This window comes from Vigna unguiculata, chromosome 8 (genome assembly GCF_004118075.2).
Source record: "Vigna unguiculata cultivar IT97K-499-35 chromosome 8, ASM411807v1, whole genome shotgun sequence".
Classification (NCBI taxonomy): Eukaryota; Viridiplantae; Streptophyta; class Magnoliopsida; order Fabales; family Fabaceae; genus Vigna; species Vigna unguiculata.
The window spans coordinates 23,242,888-23,262,924 of record NC_040286.1 but is presented as its reverse complement, the minus strand read 5'-3'; the positions used below and the strand labels follow the sequence as shown (position 1 = coordinate 23,262,924).

At 33.0% G+C, this 20,037-nt stretch overlaps 1 protein-coding gene and 1 pseudogene across 2 annotated transcripts; both read right to left on the bottom strand.

Moving 5' to 3' along the window:
• Window positions 1-1,113: 1,113 nt before the first annotated feature.
• Window positions 1,114-5,578, bottom strand: LOC114193201. 2 transcript variants are annotated; one of them, XM_028082919.1, is made up of 10 exons: window positions 5,375-5,577; window positions 5,000-5,025; window positions 4,698-4,788; window positions 4,207-4,416; window positions 3,240-3,362; window positions 3,100-3,157; window positions 2,889-2,962; window positions 2,388-2,476; window positions 2,238-2,310; window positions 1,114-1,653 (listed from the first exon to the last, which is right to left on the bottom strand). In XM_028082919.1, the coding sequence occupies exons 1-9, from the start codon at window positions 5,474-5,476 to the stop codon at window positions 2,241-2,243; spliced, it is 843 nt and encodes a 280-aa protein (XP_027938720.1). In that variant the 5' UTR covers window positions 5,477-5,577; the 3' UTR covers window positions 1,114-1,653; window positions 2,238-2,240. The 2 variants fall into 2 exon arrangements, with proteins under 2 accessions (XP_027938720.1, XP_027938721.1); XM_028082920.1 differs by lacking the exon at window positions 4,207-4,416 and having other exon boundaries at window positions 5,375-5,578.
• Window positions 5,579-11,831: 6,253 nt separating this feature from the next.
• LOC114193139 lies at window positions 11,832-16,687 on the bottom strand (annotated as a pseudogene).
• Between the last annotated feature and the right edge of the window lie 3,350 nt (window positions 16,688-20,037).

Here is a 20,037-nt window from a genome sequence, read left to right as displayed (position 1 = left end):
CAAGTGTAAAAAATTATAAAGATAGAAATGTAAAAAATAAAATAATTTGAATATTTAGGTGAACTGATTTGATGTATATATTAAAAAAAATTATTGTAACATGGATATATAAGTTATAATTAAGTTTATTTACTAATTTGGTCTCAAATTGAAAAGAACAAAATTGAATAAATTGAACCAAAAATTGAACCAAAAATTTAAAATAGAGGACTAAATTAAAAATAAGTTTTACCACTACCACGTGTCATGACGGTAAACTGCCATGTGGCACGATAGTAACATGACACATGGTAGATTAGAAATATTTAGAAAAAAAATTAAAAAAAGTAAAAAAATTCACGGCTTGACACGTGTCTTGTACGGAGTACACAGTGTTAACTCTAACGGAGAAGACCAAATTCAACCCTTTTAAATAATTGAAGTACTGAATTAAGATACAAATTAAACTAATAAAAAATATGGAGACCAAATTGAACTAAACCAAAAAAAAATTAAGATACAAAATCAGTAATAATAGCTAAAATAAAAATATAAAGTATCATTCCTTCGGGGTTTTTATTTGAATCGACAGTTGGTTAAAAGGATACATAATTGAAATCACATTGATCGTAAATGGATTGACAAATGATTAAAATTGGCTAGGGTTAGATTTCTCCATATTCACGTCTAAAACTATTTACCTTACCCTCTTAATCCAAGTAATTACCAGCGAATGAAAGATAAAATCTGCTGCTTTGGACTAAATCAATTCCTCCACATTTAACTCCTTTGCTTTAACCAAAACTATAATTTTTCAAATGTTCTCAACTAATATAAGCCATGAGAATTCAATGAGATCTCACAATTAAGCTGTATTATTGGGACATCAACAACTATGGTAAAATGTCTTACTATTCAACTCAATAACCAAGTTTCCAATTAAGAGATTGAACCCAATTCCAATTCTAAGGCTAGTCCAATAATAGCATTATGAACAGAACAAAATCCCGTCACAATTGAATGATATACAAAAGAAAAAAGAAAAAAAATAGAATTAACATGAAACAAATCAAAAGCACGAGAGATTGTAGGATCCTTACGGTATAACTAAATAAGAGGAATCAATCATTCCGCTTTCCCCAACCTAGGAATTTAGAAATACATTTAAAACAAATAAAAAATTAATACATGAGACGATAAAGAAGTGATATCCATTAGCAATTCCTGAGATTGGCCCTTGATTTTTTTCAAGTTTGATATGCACAAACCTGAATGAACTCCCGAAGTAGGGAATAGCAACTGTTTCGTGTGTTACATAGTACCTTTGGTTTGTCAAAAGTCTACAAAGTTGGTAACATTGTTTTATACCAATCTAAGTGAACTGAGTACATTTAAACGCCCGTTGGACCACATTTAAATGCACACAAATCAGCGGCTATATTCTATCAACATAGCATGGAACGTCTAAATGCGCTGCTGAGCATTCAAATGAGCACTAACCAATAAGCTCGTCTTCAATTTATAACATGAAGATAACAGTGTTGAACTGAGTACAAGGCACCATTAGCGGTTTAAATGGCTTCCATATCTTGTTTACTTGTGCTCCAATCCAAACAAATAACAGACTCTCCAATTCATCCCAATTAGTCTCTCGTACAGGCCCTACAGTCGAGACTGAAAAAAGAAATTTCAAGAATCTTTTACCATGAAACTTTACTAACACGCACAAATACATCAGCCAAATGCTAAAATCATGAAACAACAATTTTTCTAGCAACTTTATATGACTTGCAAATATATACACTAATTTAGTCACGAGTTTTACGTAACTGTGCTCAATATTAAAGATTTATCACACCTCAAATTTACCCCTTTTGTTAGCCCTCAAGTAAATCACTTCTTAAGACCAAAATATAAACAAACAACATTAACATCATACTATTAGAAAAAAATAAAATTAGATACATTTTTAAATTGATGTCTTCTGTCACAAACTACATTAGACACACAACTACATATGGATTAATATTTGTGACTGAAATCGGCATTGCAAAATAGTTGGAGACATGAATATGAGGAATATGTATGCGCTGCAAATTAATGGCAACGACAAACAAAACTATTCTGTCTCAAAAACGTATTCATCTCAAGATGACCCACATATTCCACTAACAATCAATGGCAATTTTGTTGTCATTGCATCCCATTCCGCCACTCAATTACCCAGACATGCCCATCTAAAAGATATAAATAATTACCAATCATGATGGTTTTGTTTTCCATCCAGCTTTTGAAATGCGACGAAGCTCTTGGGTTCGATTCTTCACATCACTACAATTTCCAAAATAGTGTTCAGAAATTTTGGACCCATTATAGGTTAAATCACATTTGCAAAATAGAAATAGTACCTTTGTATCAAATAAAGAAAAAGATAGAACACAGGAAGTAGCACCAAGATCAATGCTCCAGCAGCCAGACGGAAGAAACTACTTTGATCCTGCAGTGGAAAAATATCAGGATTGACAAATAACAGCTTTATTGACAAGAATTAACTGTAACAATAAATCAGTTATAATGTGTAAGTCTTAAGAAATTATGGCATAATGAATTGAAAAGACAAAAATCTAACGCTTAAAAGTTTTAAAACCTTTCAGTAGAAAGGGAAAGATACTCTGTGACTACAAGTTTTGACATTAGAATCTAATTTGAGCCACACAAAAATGTAAAAGCATTAACCTAATGTCAATAAGGCTTTTTCAATTTACAGAGAGACTTTGCCAATTAGGCAAAAAACATCACAACATAGATCATCTTTGAGTGGGAGTATAGATTTCCATATACCAATAGAGTTAGCAATGACAGATTTCTAATTAAAGGCGTATTGAATATCCCAATGAATCAGGCTTTACCTTGCCTCCTCGAGAGAAGGGTTTATGTTTCCCTGAGCAAGTGTGAGCATCACAAAATTGGTGCAGAAACAATTCTACCAGTATATCAGGAAATTGGGTAAGAAATAAATTAACAAAGACCACAACATAATTAAATTACGTGTGGGAAAGTGACAAGAAACATCGTAATCGAACAATACGGAGAAAACTGAAAAAATAAATTAAAGTATACCATGAAGGCGTCCTGCTGCTGGACCATCACTTGTAGGAAAACAATTGTCAGCAAGACTCTGAGTAAAGAGTGCATATGGATTAGGTGAATAGTTGATAATACAATGAACAGTGAAAGAAACAAAACAAAATGAAAGCAACCTCACATAGATGACGATTTCTTGCAGCAGCTGCCAGATTACACTTGCTTCTGGGGGATCTGAAATTCATCACAGCATCACAATGCATCGCACCACATAAATCAGCCAAGCATTTACCATGACTCTGCATTAAATAGCCCACCAATAGAAACAGCATTTTCTGATAAATAATAAAGCATAAAAAAGAACTGCTAGTAAAATTGATGTAAGATTCAAACACTCTTTTGAAACTACCATAAAAGGCCCAAATTTGTTTCCACTGGTTCCACATCCAATATTTAAATGACTTAACTGATCACACAGTAAGAAATACTCAGACTACAAAATTGTTTATCTCCTCGTGGTAGCCATCAAATAAATTAACTTATTCACAAGGAAAAACATTGAATTACATCAATTTAAGGAAACTTGCTCAGGAGTTGAGGGAGGAAGGGTGAGTGGTCCCTTGCGGTCATCCATAATAAGGGGGACAAACTGAGTTAACAAATCAGATAACTTCATGTATTATGGTATAACTATATTAGTATATCTTGGTTATTGAACTCATCAGGTATTGAGAAATAACAAAAAGTTACAATTTAAAAGGAACAAGGAATTGCGGTCATCCATAATAAGGGGGACAAACTGAGTTAACAAATCAGATAACTTCATGTATTATGGTATAACTATTTTAGTATATCTTGGTTATTGACCTCATCAGGTATTGAGAAATAACAAAAAGTTACAATTTAAAAGGAACAAGGAATGAAAGACAACAGAAAGGACACATTAAAGTAAATATTCAGATCACAACAAAGCCAAATACTCACAAGTATATAACTTCTCAGTGCAAAAAAAGGGTGAGTATGACTGAGATAATTATGAATTTCAAACTCATCAAATAATTTGATAAAATTAAAAGATGAAAAGCTGGCACTGCACATTATGTATCTTCCAAGGACAATGATAAAGGAATGAAATTGACATACCACATTCAGAAGATTGTAGTGTCTTTTATCAAAATGCTGATCAAGAAATTTCTCTTCCCGAAAGCTTTTCTTACAATATCCACACTGCCATTCATGTCTATCTATGAAAATTTTATGCTCTTCCTGATCGCTAAATATATCATTTTCAGGGTGAAGTGTGCATTTAGTTGAAAGCCGGTAGTTTTCTCGTTCCACAAATGGCATCAAATACTACAAAAGCATACAAGGAACATATCCGTTCAGAGAGAAAAAGAGAAGCGTGTCCTGAAAATCTGTTTAAACTAGGGATTTGATATTAATGAGTCAATAAATACAAAAGTAAGATTTTCGTAATTATTATGTTTACCTGAGACATTGAAACTACGTGTTTCCAAAATTCTTATTAACATGTTTTTAACAATATTCATGGATCTGATTAGAAATTTAGATAACTTAACAGTGAACACTGCAATGTTGCAGATTCATAATGATTGCCAAAGGAATTTTCATACCTCCTCTATCACTTTCCGAGCTGCCCTACTTCTCTCCCTGGAGCAATGCAATTCTTGAACATGTTCTTGTCCCTGTTCCTGTTCAAGTTTCCTACATTGAAAATACATGAGTCACGCACGACTGAATCATGAGAGACAAGCTAAACTATAAAGAAGAATGAGTTCAATATATTTATCAGTAGCTAGGAAGGAAACTGTATCAGTTAGGAACAAAAGCTAAACATCAAAGTAAAGTAAACCATCGACATATTTGGCTGATGGAGTTAATTAACAATAAATAAATTGCGAATCCATTCAAATACCTTTCACCAGAAGATTCCTCATAGACCTGGAGCAAAAGATATAGGAAAACGAGAATTAACTTCCTAATCATGGTTCAGATGAAATATATGCTAAACATAAAGATTATAATTAAATCAACCAAAAAACTTATAATCTAGCACTTGAACTATTTGTGACCTCGAAATCCTTCGTAGCTCAACACAATGAACTTGAACCCTAAAAACTCACTATTCCAATTTTCATATCCTAAACTCGAAATCCTTCGTAGTTTGCCTATTTGTTTTGACGCAATTTCTACAATATCTTGCTCATCTCAAATAAAAGAATGCGTATAAGAAATTATACATCGCACATTTTGTTTATTCAGAGTCCAGTGCAGAGGCATGCACCATTACCTGCCGTGCGTATAAGAATGATGACGAAGATACGTGGACGAGTTCGTGCAAACAAAGTAGCGCGATCAAAAAGATTGAAAAAATTGTTGTGACCTTCTTCATGCTTCACTCTTTGTCCCAACTCGTGCTCATTTTGTGCAGAAGAAAACTATTAGACTCCTCCTAATTATTAGAGGTATTGAAAAAATAAGAACCCTTAACATCAAACTTTCTAGCACATTTTTCCTAATACTCTGGTCATTGTTGATAAATATTATTAAAATATAAAAACTATAAATTAAATTTATTAAATAAGAAATAAAATTCATAAATGATTTTTATTTTTTATAAATTTTAATGAATAACAAAGAATAAGTTCCAAATTTTGTAAAAAATCAAACCTAATTCTTTTTCTTTCTTACAAAATTGAGATAAAGTACCGTTTAAACAAATCTATTACTAAATATAAACAACTTTAAATTCACCTTCTACAAGACATGTGGGATTAGTTTTTTTTTTCATTACCAGCAATCCGAAAATGAAAGTAAACCAGTTAAAAAGTCTAATAGTTTAAACACAATTCCTACAATCCTAGGCATACCACGATACTAAAAGTAAACCAGTTAAAAAGTCTAACAGAAGAAGATAGATTATTAAAGAGTAAAGCCATACATGGGCCATAGCCCTAACAAAAAGCCCAAACAAAACGCGATGTCCAACCCAAACGAACTATGCAGCGGAATCATCTCTTTCCGGTTGACCTCGAGTGCTTCTCGCATCTGCTCACATCAACAAGTTGATGATCATCGCAAAAGTAGAAGAACAACATACAGAGCAATCAAACAAGCAAACATGATAAGCTAGAGCCATAAAGATTTCATCAATGCAACCAGATATACTTTCGCAGTCCAATATACATACATCACATACATCACCCAAGCATGTTATGACCTTCCAAATCAATACACTAAGACTCGACTCGACTCATCCGGATACATATAACCTGGTCGGATTCAGCGAATGCTTGCACTTGTGGTGGATACCACTGCTCACCCCCGAGCTATGTGTTACAAGTGTTACAATGAATCAATTCCCTCATACACAAGGTTAGCCCTTAATGAGTTTCAGGCCTCCTGCTACTCTCACCACAAGAGTCAGTCCGCTCTAAGTGAGACTAACTGTCTCCTTAGAGTGTCAAGATACAATCCTTACCTTGAATCCTTACCAAGTTATGTAGATGGGGAACCACCATGGACACGCACTAACAGGGGCCATGGAATTACGTCCCGACCATTAAAGCACGACCCTGAAATCCCACCTAGAGATTTCCAAGGAATTATGCATTGACACAGACCAAGCATACCAGACCAATCCATAAATATTTATTACACATATACATATACATCACGTGCCATCTCTTGATAATTCACCTTTTTCATTTCTTTCCCAGTGGTTCCATACCCATCCATTTCTCTCAAACCATGGTTATGGGATTTCAGCTCATGTCAATACCATGCCACTTTAACACCAACCATCTCATTTAGTTTACATGTCAAGTTTATACCATACCCATCATTCACCATCCATGAATCATATCACTCATACATAGCAGTTCATTACATATTTTTCATCATAACAATCATACCCAAGCAAGTGCCAATCATCCAAGACCAATAAACAACCAAGCACCACACTACCTCGCCCAGCTCCTCGCTCAGGCTGAAGGGTCTCGCTCAAGCGAAAGGCTCTCGCTCAGGCGAGACTCCTCTCGCTTGGGCGAGACGCTCGCTTGCTCAGAAAGGACGTGGGTCGCTTGAGCTGAAGCAGCTTGGGCGAGCCTCTGTTGATCTCGCTTAGGCAAGACATGCTCGCTTGGGCGAGAAAATCAGAGTTCACCACTGTTCTCGCATGTACAAACACACAACAGCCCACACATGGTTCAATAATGTCGTTCACACATTCGTATTAGCACACCAAGCATATTATAACGATAAAACAGTAGCATAAATTGAATACACACAACAAAAGGGTGAAACTAGCTTCCCTTATCTGCAAAAAGGCTAACAACTAGGTTCTTGGGTGCGAACAGAGAAATGCAGTAGCTCCTAGAGCGGTTTAGCGAGGTGGAACAAAATTGGCTCGAACAAGTGCGACGGAGTTCCAAGACTGAACCCTATCGAAGAGGGTAACGACTGCTCAAAGGAGTTAGGAAATTTGTTTTAACAAAGTGAGAGGAATGGGGGTTAGGGCAAACTTAGGGTCTGTTTCCCCTTTGGGCCAACCCTTAGGCCTAACTCACATGGGGCAGCTCTTTAATTTAGGGTAGAAGGAATATGACATTTTTAGTGAGCCTTACAAATATCGCACTATATTTGTTTACTCATTTAACACAATTATTATAAAAATGTTAAAAATAATTTATATTACAATCTTGTAAATACCTCTCTATATATATATATATATATATATATATATATATATATATATATATATATATATATATATATATATATATATATATATATATATATATATCCAAAAATGAAAGTATGGTGTTACCTTTATTATTTAAAAGTAACATTTCTATAAAAAAAGTATGGTTTCCAAAATTAATATATTTTCCATAAAATAAGTTTCTCGCATTGGTATATATTTTTATATAAATATTGCACTACCTTTATTTATTCATTTAACACAATTATAAAAAAGTAAAAAATAATTTATCCTTCAATGTTATATATATATATATATATATATATATATATATATATATATATATATATATATATATATATATATTATAGAACATAGCAAACATATTCTGTAGAAACTCCAAAAGTCATGTCAATCTTTAATTTCTAGCGTATTCATCCTCCAACTAGGTACTCATCCTCCTCTTTCTAGGTATTCATCCTCTTAACACTTGGGGTCGTACTCTAAAAGACATTATGATGCTAAAATTAGTCAAGTACGTCAACAAGCAATTAATGTAGTAATTAATGAAAACGTAATTAATTTATCTTGTGTGACGTGTTATTTATGTTACTATTAGGCCCTTACGAGATGGGTCTAGACCAAGAGGCCCAATTACCTGTGGCTGGTTGTATGTCATTAGTTAATTCAGCTGATTTAGTGTCACTCTAATCAGATGAGAGAGGGTTGGATACATGTATACTCGGTTAGCCAATTTATTATTAGTGCTTCATCTAGTTAAATTGTTCATTTTACGTTATATTCTTTCCTTTTAGTAATTTCGCTTCTTTTCTATAATTCATGCTAATAGAGTAATTTTAGTACATTTGTTTATATTTGAATAAGTGGTTATTAGTTTTAGTCTTTTAGTTCTCATAGCACTTAGGACTTTAGTTTTGGTTAGCAAGTCTAAGTAATCTAATGTTGATAGGATTTAGGCTTTACCTACTTTGGTAGTTTAGCTTTAGATCAATACATTGTTTTAATTATTAGCTTTACTTAATTAGAGCCATAGTAAGTAAATAAAGATAGTTTGTAAAAGTTGTTTCAAGTTTTAGTTAAGTTTAGACTTGTTAAATAGCTTAGTGTAGGTGTTTTCCATTTGGTTGATATGGCTAACTCGTGAAGCTTGTATTAGTGTAGAATAATTTGATCAGGGATAGTGAATGAAGGTTGATGGAAGTATGATTGCAAGAAAAGCAAGAGCAAAACAGCAGCAAAGCAACCTAGTTGTTCAATCTTTGGCTAAAAATCTGTAGAGTTGACTTTCATATTCACTTTTTGCAAATCAACTCTAAACTTGGTACAGGTTTTGGAAGACTCTAGGACATTAAAAGAGACTTGTGCTGAATTGGAGTAAGCAGCAGAAGGGTTGGAAGATGACTCAATTTATCATCCATTGTTACACATGACTAGTCAACCACCTTAGTTAGTCTAGTTAGTTTAGAGAGTTTTTCTTAGTTTTTATAAGTTATAGGAATTAACTAGAACTATTTAATGAATATAAGGAGATTGAATCATTGCATATGAGGAAAAAAAACCATAAACTTATGGACCACATTACACATTTCCAATACACAGAAAGCACTCTTTTTTTTTCTCTCCATTTTCTTCTCTCATTTATTTTTTGGGCGTAGAGTTCAAGAATCTAATTGAGATAGGTTCAAGTTCTTCAAGAATTGTGACTTCCTTTAGGTATTTTCAGTTTAATACATGTTTTCTTTTCAAGTTTTACCGATTAATTTTATTCAATTTGCTACTACAGATTCTTGCTCGTTTAATCTCTTTTCTTTGTTGTTCATAATTCTTTAGTTCAACTTCTTGGAAACATGTGTTTGATTCAATTCTTCTCTCATATCCTAATGAGTTATGGTTATGGATCCATGTCATTAACTCATTGTGTCCAAAAGACCACAAAATGCCACTGATTAAGGATCAATGTTGGCTATTGAGAAATCAACATAGAGTTCTAATTTCTTGAACCAAAGTTCATATAGGTTATTGAATTTTCTTCAATTTGAATCGTTTAATCCATTGTTTTTCATATGATTTTTGTTAGTAAGTGACTTTAGGTAGATTAGAACCTATTCCATCCTTTAATTTCAAGTTTTTAAGTAAAATCCAAAGATCAAACACTTGACAGGTTTTACAGTTTTTTTTTTCTGTTGTTTCTATTAACCCAGGTTAGTTAATTGATGATTTTGCATTATAAGGTTTCAATTGAGTTCATTTTCGTTTCATAATCATTTACAAGGTTGATTTGTAGTGTTCTGTGGTGTCATTTCATTCTCACACTCTTTAGTTCATCGTTTTCGCAATTACCTTGTGACAACACCATTCCACAATAGTGTTTCATTGCACTTTCACTGCATAATCTATTTTAAATGCATTTTTAAGTTTTAATTGTTTCCTTCCAATTTTAGTTTCATACTTCAGTTGTTAGAGTCATTTAGGAAGCTCCATATCATTGCATTGCGGAAATTACTTAGGTTCATTCATGCATTTCATCAAACACATTGTGAAAACTAGGGTTTGAAGAGGCATTTCATTGAACAGTTTTCAATTCTCTATTGGCAGAGGTTGTTAATTAGTTTTAGTTGCTAAAATGCATATGTTAGTGTCTACCAGCACATGTTGAGTTTCCATTCCATCATTCCATTCATTAAATAAACATTTTGAGCTAGATTTTGTAGTTGTAGTCTTAAGGCATACATTGCATAATAGATTTTAGTGTTTTTGTTAGTTTAAATTTCCCACCACAAAGTAATCACAACCAATTGCATTTACACATTGCCTGTTCCAAGGATTAACACTCGAGGTTCCATATCACTACATTTTAGGAGAATTTTGGTTTTGTATGAATTTAATGCGGCTAAATTCTAGTTCATCAATACTTACTCTAAAATCTCTTACTAACTTGAACATCATAGTCTTTATAGATGAACTTCTCTCCTCGTGATGATTCAAAGCTCGATTGCACGTTAACAAGTATATTAATCCACCTTAAAGACTACTCAGGCAAATCCAGTAAGAATAATTGTAAAAGTTGAAAGATTATGAATCTCAAAGGTGAAAATTTCTGCCACAAAAGATTTCTCTAAGTTGTAAGAACAACTTTTTTTTTCTTTTTCAAGTTTCTAAGATTGTTGACAGATGAAGTTTGAAGATTCTTCTATCATTACAATTTCCTTGTGTGATTCTGATTGAAAGGTGGTTAAACGAACTTGTTAAAGTGAATTGACGCGTTGAAGACTGATCTGCTAACAAAATCAAAACTAGGTCACTAGTAGATCAAACTAAATTACTTTTCGATCTCAAATTATAGTTAAATTTAGTAAAATCAAATGTATTTAAAAACAATGCAAGATTGATATACTAAACTACAATAAAAATTCAATGCTTTGAAATAATTAATTATTATATGCAATTAATGTTAGGCTAATAAAAATAATACATTTTGTAAAGTCTTACATCACTTAGAATAAACCAAGGAATGAGTGTTAATAACTGTATAATGGACTAAATCTATGATATTTCTTATCCTGTTAAACACACTTTAAGTTTATATTTAACTTTTCTTATACTCTTATAATAAAGTATTGTAAGGTTTAGATTTAATTCTTACTTTAAAAAATGTAAATGTACTTCATGTCAAAGGACATGAAAAGATAATCTATTTATTTTATAAATTTTTACATAATATTATTTTCTATTTATCATTAAACAACAATTATGATTTTTCTCCAAATTTAAAGTTTTCACATTATTTTTTTTTATTCCATATATTAATCTTTTTTCTTTGCTAATAAAATGATTCTTCGAAATAAAAACAATAATATTCTTGATGATGCATTGTTTCCAACAATTAAGTGCAATACTACCAGTTTGGTTCACTTCAATTCTATCATTATTTCCTAGAATTGGCATAATAGGAACGCTCAAGAGAATCTGGGTGTGCCCTGGCAGAAGAAAAAAATGATGCACTGGAAAGAGAAGAAAGAAGGGCTACAACCGAAAGAATTTACCAAATAAATAAAAGTTCCTCACTAAACCAATAGATACAACACCCTACAAAATTGAAAAACTAAACCCCATTAAAGTTGAGTCTGATCAGGAGGGAAATTTACAAGCAAATTAGATAAGACTTAACAATATGACCAAAGCCAAAGGTGACATATCAGTAACATTGAAACTACGGAATGTTTAGAGATGAGTCCAGCTGTGGCCGCAGAGCGTTTTGCGGAGGCGTGGCCGGCAATGGCAGGTGGTACAGCACGAGCATTAGGGACACTCTGCTGCTGATTTGCCGGTAAAGGGTTTGGTGAGCCACCATTGAAAGGTGATGTCAAACTTGCTTTATCTTGGCCTGCAAATTCTTACTGATTAGCATAAACTACAAGTTCATGAAAAGACAACATTTTGTAGTTGTGCTGGTAAAGATGAAAGAGAACCCAAAGAAGATATTTTTCAGGAAGATTTGGGAAAATTATGGGTTAGGAAATACTCACAATTCCATCTAGACCAGCCAAACCGCAGATTCTCCCTATCAAAGACCATGCGATAACCCATCAGGTAGTTCTCTGAAACAAAAGTGTCAAATGAAAGACAATAATCAATGTCAGCCAGAATAAGGGTGATCATGTAAATTGCAAATATAACATAACCACTAACTGGCCTATCAGAATACATGTGTGAACAGAAAACTGAACTGAACAAAAATAGAGGCTCTGCTGAAATAAAAGAAAATGTGATGTGATTATGTTTCATAGGGTAGGCAGCGATATACTCACGTCCAATGGTAGCATAGTCGTTATCAGTAGGAGATATGGGCAAACAAAAGACGGTGTAATCCTGTTCCTGCACCAGAAGTTTGTGTTTATCAAAATTATTATAGCCAAGATAGGAATGTTAATAAATTTAGAATTATAGCCACAGAAACATCCTGGTTGATTAGAGAAGAAATTTTATAATGAATGCCTGAGAATTACTTTTATGATATCATGTTTACTTGTTCAGCACAGCAACAAAAGTTTTCTCCTCTAACAGTCAGAAGAAATCATGAACAGGTTGACATAAAATGTTTCCAGATCCAACAGAACATACTTGTAACATAAAAGATTGGCATTTTTATTCATAAATGAGCAATGTTCATATAATATCAGATCATTCAAAATCACTTTCTTTATGCGTCTTAAACTCATCCTGGATTCTACACCGTATAATTATTTGCTCTGAAATTCAATAGAAGAGATTTTCTTCCATATTCAATTTTTAGGCAGTTTAGAAACCTTTGTAAGGTGGTTTTGTGTTGGGGTTGATTTTTCTAGAGAATTCAGTAAAGCATGGAACTTTATTCAAACATAAAACCACCTTTCTGAGATTACTTTCTAGCTACATCCAAACTCAACCTCATCATAAAGATTCACTTTCTGTCAATGGCAATCTCTAGACACCAAAGTAACACTCATCAAAAGACAAAACTGTCACCCTAGATCCACATGTAAGGTTATCTTTTGTACATCACATTTTTTACCAACATAAAAAGATTAACTCAATTTCAACCAAATAAACACAGCCCCAGAAGAGAGAAGAGGGAATTGGAGGTTTAGCTTACCTGACTGGCAAAAGCAGTAAAAATAGGATTTTGAAATAATAAGGTCTGATTCCTAGAAAAAACGAGTTTCAATGGGGGGACGTTAATCAACTCCTGAGAACTGTCATGCGGAAAAAGCCATGAGTTAAATGAAATTAAAATGATTGAACACCTAAATGCTTAATCATTTAGTAACTGACCTGACATTATAGCAGTAATCCCATTCTGATTCTGAGAGAATAATTCTTGTTGCATTTACTTGTTTGTCAAACTGTATCAAGCGTAGATTACTTTCAGCTCGATTTATGCATGATCATACACCATTAGATTTATGGTAAAAGGAATTACCTCCATTACAACTTTCTGATAAACCTCATTGGGAAGAAATGTGAAAGAAGATCCACTGTCAATAAGTAGTTGAAACCTAGTTTCCTTGAGACACAAGTTCCCAACACAAAAGCTCTCTGCTCCAACCATATAGGCAGCACTGCAACAGCTCAAACAATTAACATGCAACACAAATGGCATCTCAATAAAGCAGCATTCAAGGCATTATATACAATACTTACAACTCTCCATTTATGGGCAAGAATGGTGTAGAATGTTGGGTGGCATGACCTTGGTCACCAAAGATAATTCTCCCAGATTCATTCTCACCAAGACAAATTGAAAAAGAATTTTGAGTAAGTCCCGCCTTTGCCAGTAAACTTGGGACTGAAATGTTTCCAGGTCCTAGCCCTAGAACACCATCAGGACTAGCTCCTTCTAAATACTCACCGGTTTGTTTCCTTCCACAACTGCACTTATACAGATCAATAGTCAATAGCACCGACACAAGTCAAACCAGCTTAAAATCTTGCCCAAACACACCAAACCTCAAAGAACAAAACAGTACAAAACTTTGAAACAGTTTTTAAACATACCCTAAAATGATAGAGGCTTGCACAGAATTTTGTTCGGTATGTCTTCCATCAGATGCCAAATGTAGTTTGTCTTCAAATAAGATTCCAGAACTTGTGGTATTATCAGTGGCATACTGAACACTGTAAGGGCAAGGATCCTTGGAGCCTTTGCAAAAGGATTGTTGATCACACAGCTTATGACCACAAGGTAGATGCCTGCTGGTGTTAGATAATGATGGTGTGTATAGATTCAGATCCCTATCCTGCACCAGAGATGCCCCCATATAAAAGGGGGCATCTGCCAATCAATCATTGAAATTAACAGCTAAATTTCTTACTTCATTTGGGAGGACTGTTGTAGAAGTCCAAATATGAACTCAAAGTGTACTATTATTTAGTCAAAAAAGAGTTGCCCGCACTTGAAGGATTAATGTTATTAACAGATAATTAAGAAGCATGGATGTAGTGTCACCGAGCATAGCACAGATACTTGTACTATGATAGTGATAGATTGGGCTTCTTCTGCTATCCCCTACCATAGCCCTCAACACTCTACTTCACATGTGTCCATAAGGACACAAAAAAAGGGCTCCGTACAGAAGAATCTTATGTGCTTACAAGATGAATGATTCACGAAATGAATATTTCAACACGAACAAAAGACTTTAAAAGCTAAATGGGGCAAACAGGGAGTTCGTTATAGCAACTACAAGACAATATTGAGAGATGAAAAATTATTAAACCATGAAAGAAAATGAAGTCATTTCAGAGACCTACCAACACATTGTAATTACCAGCAGACAACGAAGCACATTCAATGCAGTCACAGGGAACCCAAAGCATGTCACTTCCAGCATCCAATGCAACTAGAAATGAAACGTTTGGAGTTCCTATGTCTATCCATGCGTAATGCAACCTGAAATCCAACAATGAAGATGTTCATACACACCATTGCCAACTTTCTATAGCATCCACTACAACTCCCTTTTTCTTTTATTTCAATTCATTTAACCAAAAGTATACCAACTAACCACTTTGATTTTCAGCAGGAAATCCATCAAATTAAACCATTTCAAATTTAACCCCTGAGCGTGCACTTCAATAACAACTCAGAGTCCTAGTTAAAGTTAAGTGAATTTCAGCCAAAGTTTCCCTTTTAAATAAAAAGAAAAAGAAAATTACACAGACACATCTGCAGTTCCTGATGTTTCTGTCCTTATATCTCCACCCCCAATACATGACAGTGTTAAATTCATGATATCTCCATCCCCAATACCCAAGTCATCAAACCATTTAGCCCTGTAAGGGGTCAGTGTAAACATTACAGAAAAGCCCGAGGTATAGTGTGTAGCCCTTTAAGAAAAACACAGAGATGTCGGTATAATTTGCAATAAGAAAAAGAGTTCATAAAAAAGAGTATGTTAAATCATTAATTAGATCCTTAAAGTAACTTCCATTTTAAGGTTTAGTCCATAAACACTCTTCTGTAACGATTTTACACCACCAGAAATTGTTCTCCATTGCTAGAAATGACTAAAACTAACAGCTTTATCGTTTTCTCAGGTAAAGACTAAAACTTAAAATGAGGACAACTTCATGTAACAAATGAATAGTTCATCCATAACAATGAAACGAAGCTTGTTAACTCACAGCACTCCAGACCTTCATTGGATCACGGAAGAATCACAAAGTACGGAACAAAAGACTCAAACTTTATTTTCCTGAGAACTTTCCCAGACTTACCAATAAAGCACATTGCCAAAGGAGAAGGTCTCGCCACCTTCAGAAGGGTACAGAGTTTCATACTGCGAGCCAAGCCTCATCCTCTGCCGTGTCACGTCACTTCGAAGAAGCAACCTCAAATACTCAGAGCTGTTCCTCTCAGGCCACGATTGAAGCGCAGAACCGTTGCCCCTTGAAGCAAGATGAATCTTAGCCTCTTTAGAGAAGCGGTGAACAAGCCTAGAAGAAAATGTGACCCCCACAGAACCCTCCGAGCTAAGACCCTTGGCCAGTAACAGCCAAAGAAGAAGGCCAATCGCCATAAACATGAAACAAATGTTAAACCCAAAGAATCCAACTAAGAAAAATAGTTCAACTTTAGTTCCTTGAGTAACGGTCACACGAACCAAAAGCCCAATGGGTAAGCGAGAAAGGGGTTAAATTTCAACAAAACGAGTTCTGATCCTGAAATTTGGAGTTGGGGTGGTGTAAAGTTTGAAGCTTTTTTTTTTCTCAGGGGAGAGAGAGTGGTGGGGTGGGGTGGGGTGGGGTGCGCAGTGTACACCTTTGTGGGTTCCAATAATGTTTTCCCGTGAACGTGGCGAAGGGATAGAGGGGGAGGCATGTGTCTAATCTAGTGTATGTACTCTGCTGCATAGAGTTTGTTTATTATTATACTACTTGCAATGGATGCCTATGTCTCTGTGATGATGATCTAATATTTAAATTTATAACAGTGGTCCATAATGGAGAAAATCCAAGATACTGAAAAGCAGAGTAGCTGGTATCAAGACAAATGGCTAGAGTTTCACCATAGATCATCCCAGAGTACATATGGGTAGTTTAGTTTATTCGACATTAGTTATACTTAGACGAATGTTGGTACTTCCATTATGAACATGAATTTATGTAAGGTTGTCGATAGACAAACCTGTTGTATTCAAGCTTCAATGACGGTGCGAGAGGGTGAAACTTATGCCATTCTTCAAATATTTGTTTTTTCTTCCTCAACTCCGATCATATTTAGTAATTATTGAACTATTTATTACTTATATTATGGAAGAGAAATAACAGTAATAATTATGTAGATAAAATAATACATATAATTTGAAGTCTTGAATAAATTAGTAATAAGGTAGCTGTATTAAAAGTTATGTGTGTAATTTATTTATGATTAATAGTATTTTTCATGTTATCAATGTAAAACTCTTACACCGTGTTCTCATAGGATTAATTATTGTACACGGATGATGGTAAGTGATGAATTTAAAGAATATTTGTATTCTTTTTTAAATATATGAAAATGATGCACAATGATGATTTGAAGGATCAATAATTTACTCTCATCTCTTGAGATGCAGAGATTAGAGAGTGATTAAGGTCATTTTACATAATTATCCTTTTGTGGTTGTTTTCGCAGTGCTTCAATACTAAAATGGAACTTGTTAACTTTTTTCTGGATCCGATTCCAACCCATTAAAGTTTCCCATTTAATTTGTTCTCTTTTTTTTTTCTTTTCTGGAATCTATTTCATTTCACTCGTCAACCATGCATGCATTAACCCTTATAATCGGTTCTGCTTTTGTGGAATCTATTCCATTCATTCACTGATCTGCGTTTGTCATGCTTGGAGTTGACTTTTTATTAATAGTGTGGTTAGAAATGTTTATTTATTTTTAATTAAAATATTAAATTTTATAAATCAAAATTTTTTGATATTTTTTTTAATTAATAAATATTTATAATATTTTTATTTATAATAATAAAATATGAAAAACTAATTACAATTTATATAAATATCATTTTATTATACTTTTTTAACACCAAGAACAATTAGGTCATTCTACATTTTCATCTATTAAATTAAATTTTTTTTGTTAAACTACTCTTTTAGTCCCTCTATTTGTCATGAAATTTTAGTTTGATCCTTAAGTTTTTCGTTGTCTCAATTTGGTTCCCATTTTCTTAAAAATGACTCAATTTGGTCTTCATCGTTAGTTTCACCAGACGATGTTAAAATTAACGCCACGTGTCAATTTCTTTTTTTTTTTGAATTTTTTTGAATTTTTTTGAATTTTGTTTGAATTTTTTTAATTTTTTACACGTATCACTTCATAGTTGTGCCACATGTCAAAATTGTTAGTTTTAACATGTTGCACAATTGTGAAGTAACACATGTAAGAAATTTTAAAAATTAAAAAAATTACAAATTTTCTAAAATTTTCTAAAAAATCAAAAATTGACACGTGACGTTGACTTTAACACCGTCCGATCAAAGTTAATAGTGAGGACCAAATTGAGATAACAAAAAACTTGAGGATCAAACTGAAATTTCATGACAAATAGAGGGACCAAAAGAATAATTTAACCTTTTTTTTAGTCACATCAGTCAAATCTTTCACAAATTTTCACAAAAATTACTTTCAAATTCACTCCACTATCACCCCCAAATTCATAAAAAGAAACAACATAAATATCACTTTCTAATCAACCAAAATCATCTCCCTCTCCCTCAAATCATCATCGAAAGACACCCTTATTTTAAATGCTTTACTTTTAGTTAAAACATCTTAAATGATTCTTACCATGTTACGTTATATATAAAGAAACTTATATGTAAATTTGTTTTAATGATAAAAAGGTTAAGCAACCCACACTTTTTTTTTTGTTTTTTATTTTAAAGATATCATTTTTTATAAGATATGAAATTAATTTTAAAATGTCGGAAGAACTGTCAGATGGGTATAGAAACTAGCAATAAAATTGTTATGGAAACAATAAATTTGATAAGATTTCGCTATAAAATAATGTCATATTTGTTTTGGTGCAGTAACATGCCATTCTTAAAAAAGAACGTAAGTGAAATAGGTATTGTAAAGTTATTTTAACTTTAAATATGTCACAATTTTAATATACGCAAAGGAATAACTTTATAGTCCAAAGTTTAAAAAAAATATTGTATATGAAACTTCCATAACCAATCATTTTCGTTTATATATATTTTAAAATTTTAATTCTTAAAACTAATATCTTTCAGTACTAAAACCAAAACGTAGTAAGTAGGTATTTCAACAAATATGAGAATTAAAAGTAATGTTCTGAAAGTAGAAAACTTAAATTAAAATTTAGAATATTTTAAGGACGAAAATAGGATTAGAGAGTGATTTGCGTGTGTAGACCGGAGAGAGAGAAAAGCGGTTTTTAAGGAGATTGAAAGCACGCGGAACGAGGAAAGACCTTAAAACACGTAATTCATATAGCCACGTGTCACTCTGAGAAACGAAGGTGGTGTAGTTGGTGGGATTCCCCTTCATTTTTCAATTGAGAAGAGGAAAAGAGTGGAACTACCAACTTTTTGAATTTCGTTTTCTGAGGGCAAAAGAAAAGCATAAACAATCATGACGCGAGAGGGAACAGACCAAAAGTTCTTTTCATTCAAAGTAATAGCCACCATGCTCCTAATCTCCCACCCATCCAATGCTTATGAGGGACTACTCGTAATCTATCATCGGAGGATAAAATATAAGTGAAAGTGACCCCTTATAAAGTTTAATTTTTGTGTAATGTTAAAAGATTATGTTTTTATTTATTTTTTAAATCAAGTTACTTATGTTATAGAAGATTTTAAAATAGTTAATGTGAAAAACGTTTTTTTTTTCTAATTTACAAGAATTGAAATATCATACTTGAACTCAAGCTAAAAACATTATTGAAATCAATACGAGGAGGGGACATGAGATATAAACACAAATAATAAATAATTTTATATTAGTTTATCTCGATAAAAGACTATGCTTAACTTTTAACAATTTGTCAAGTTTTTGTTAGAATTAAGTGTGGTGAGATGTTCGATTTAAATTTTTATCTACTTTTATAGTCTAAATGACTATGCTTAAAGGGATTGTATGGCGGTAGGATTATTTTTGACTATTTTTTATTGATTTTCTTAATAAATCATTATGAAATTGTAATACTATTGTTAGAGTAATCAAGTC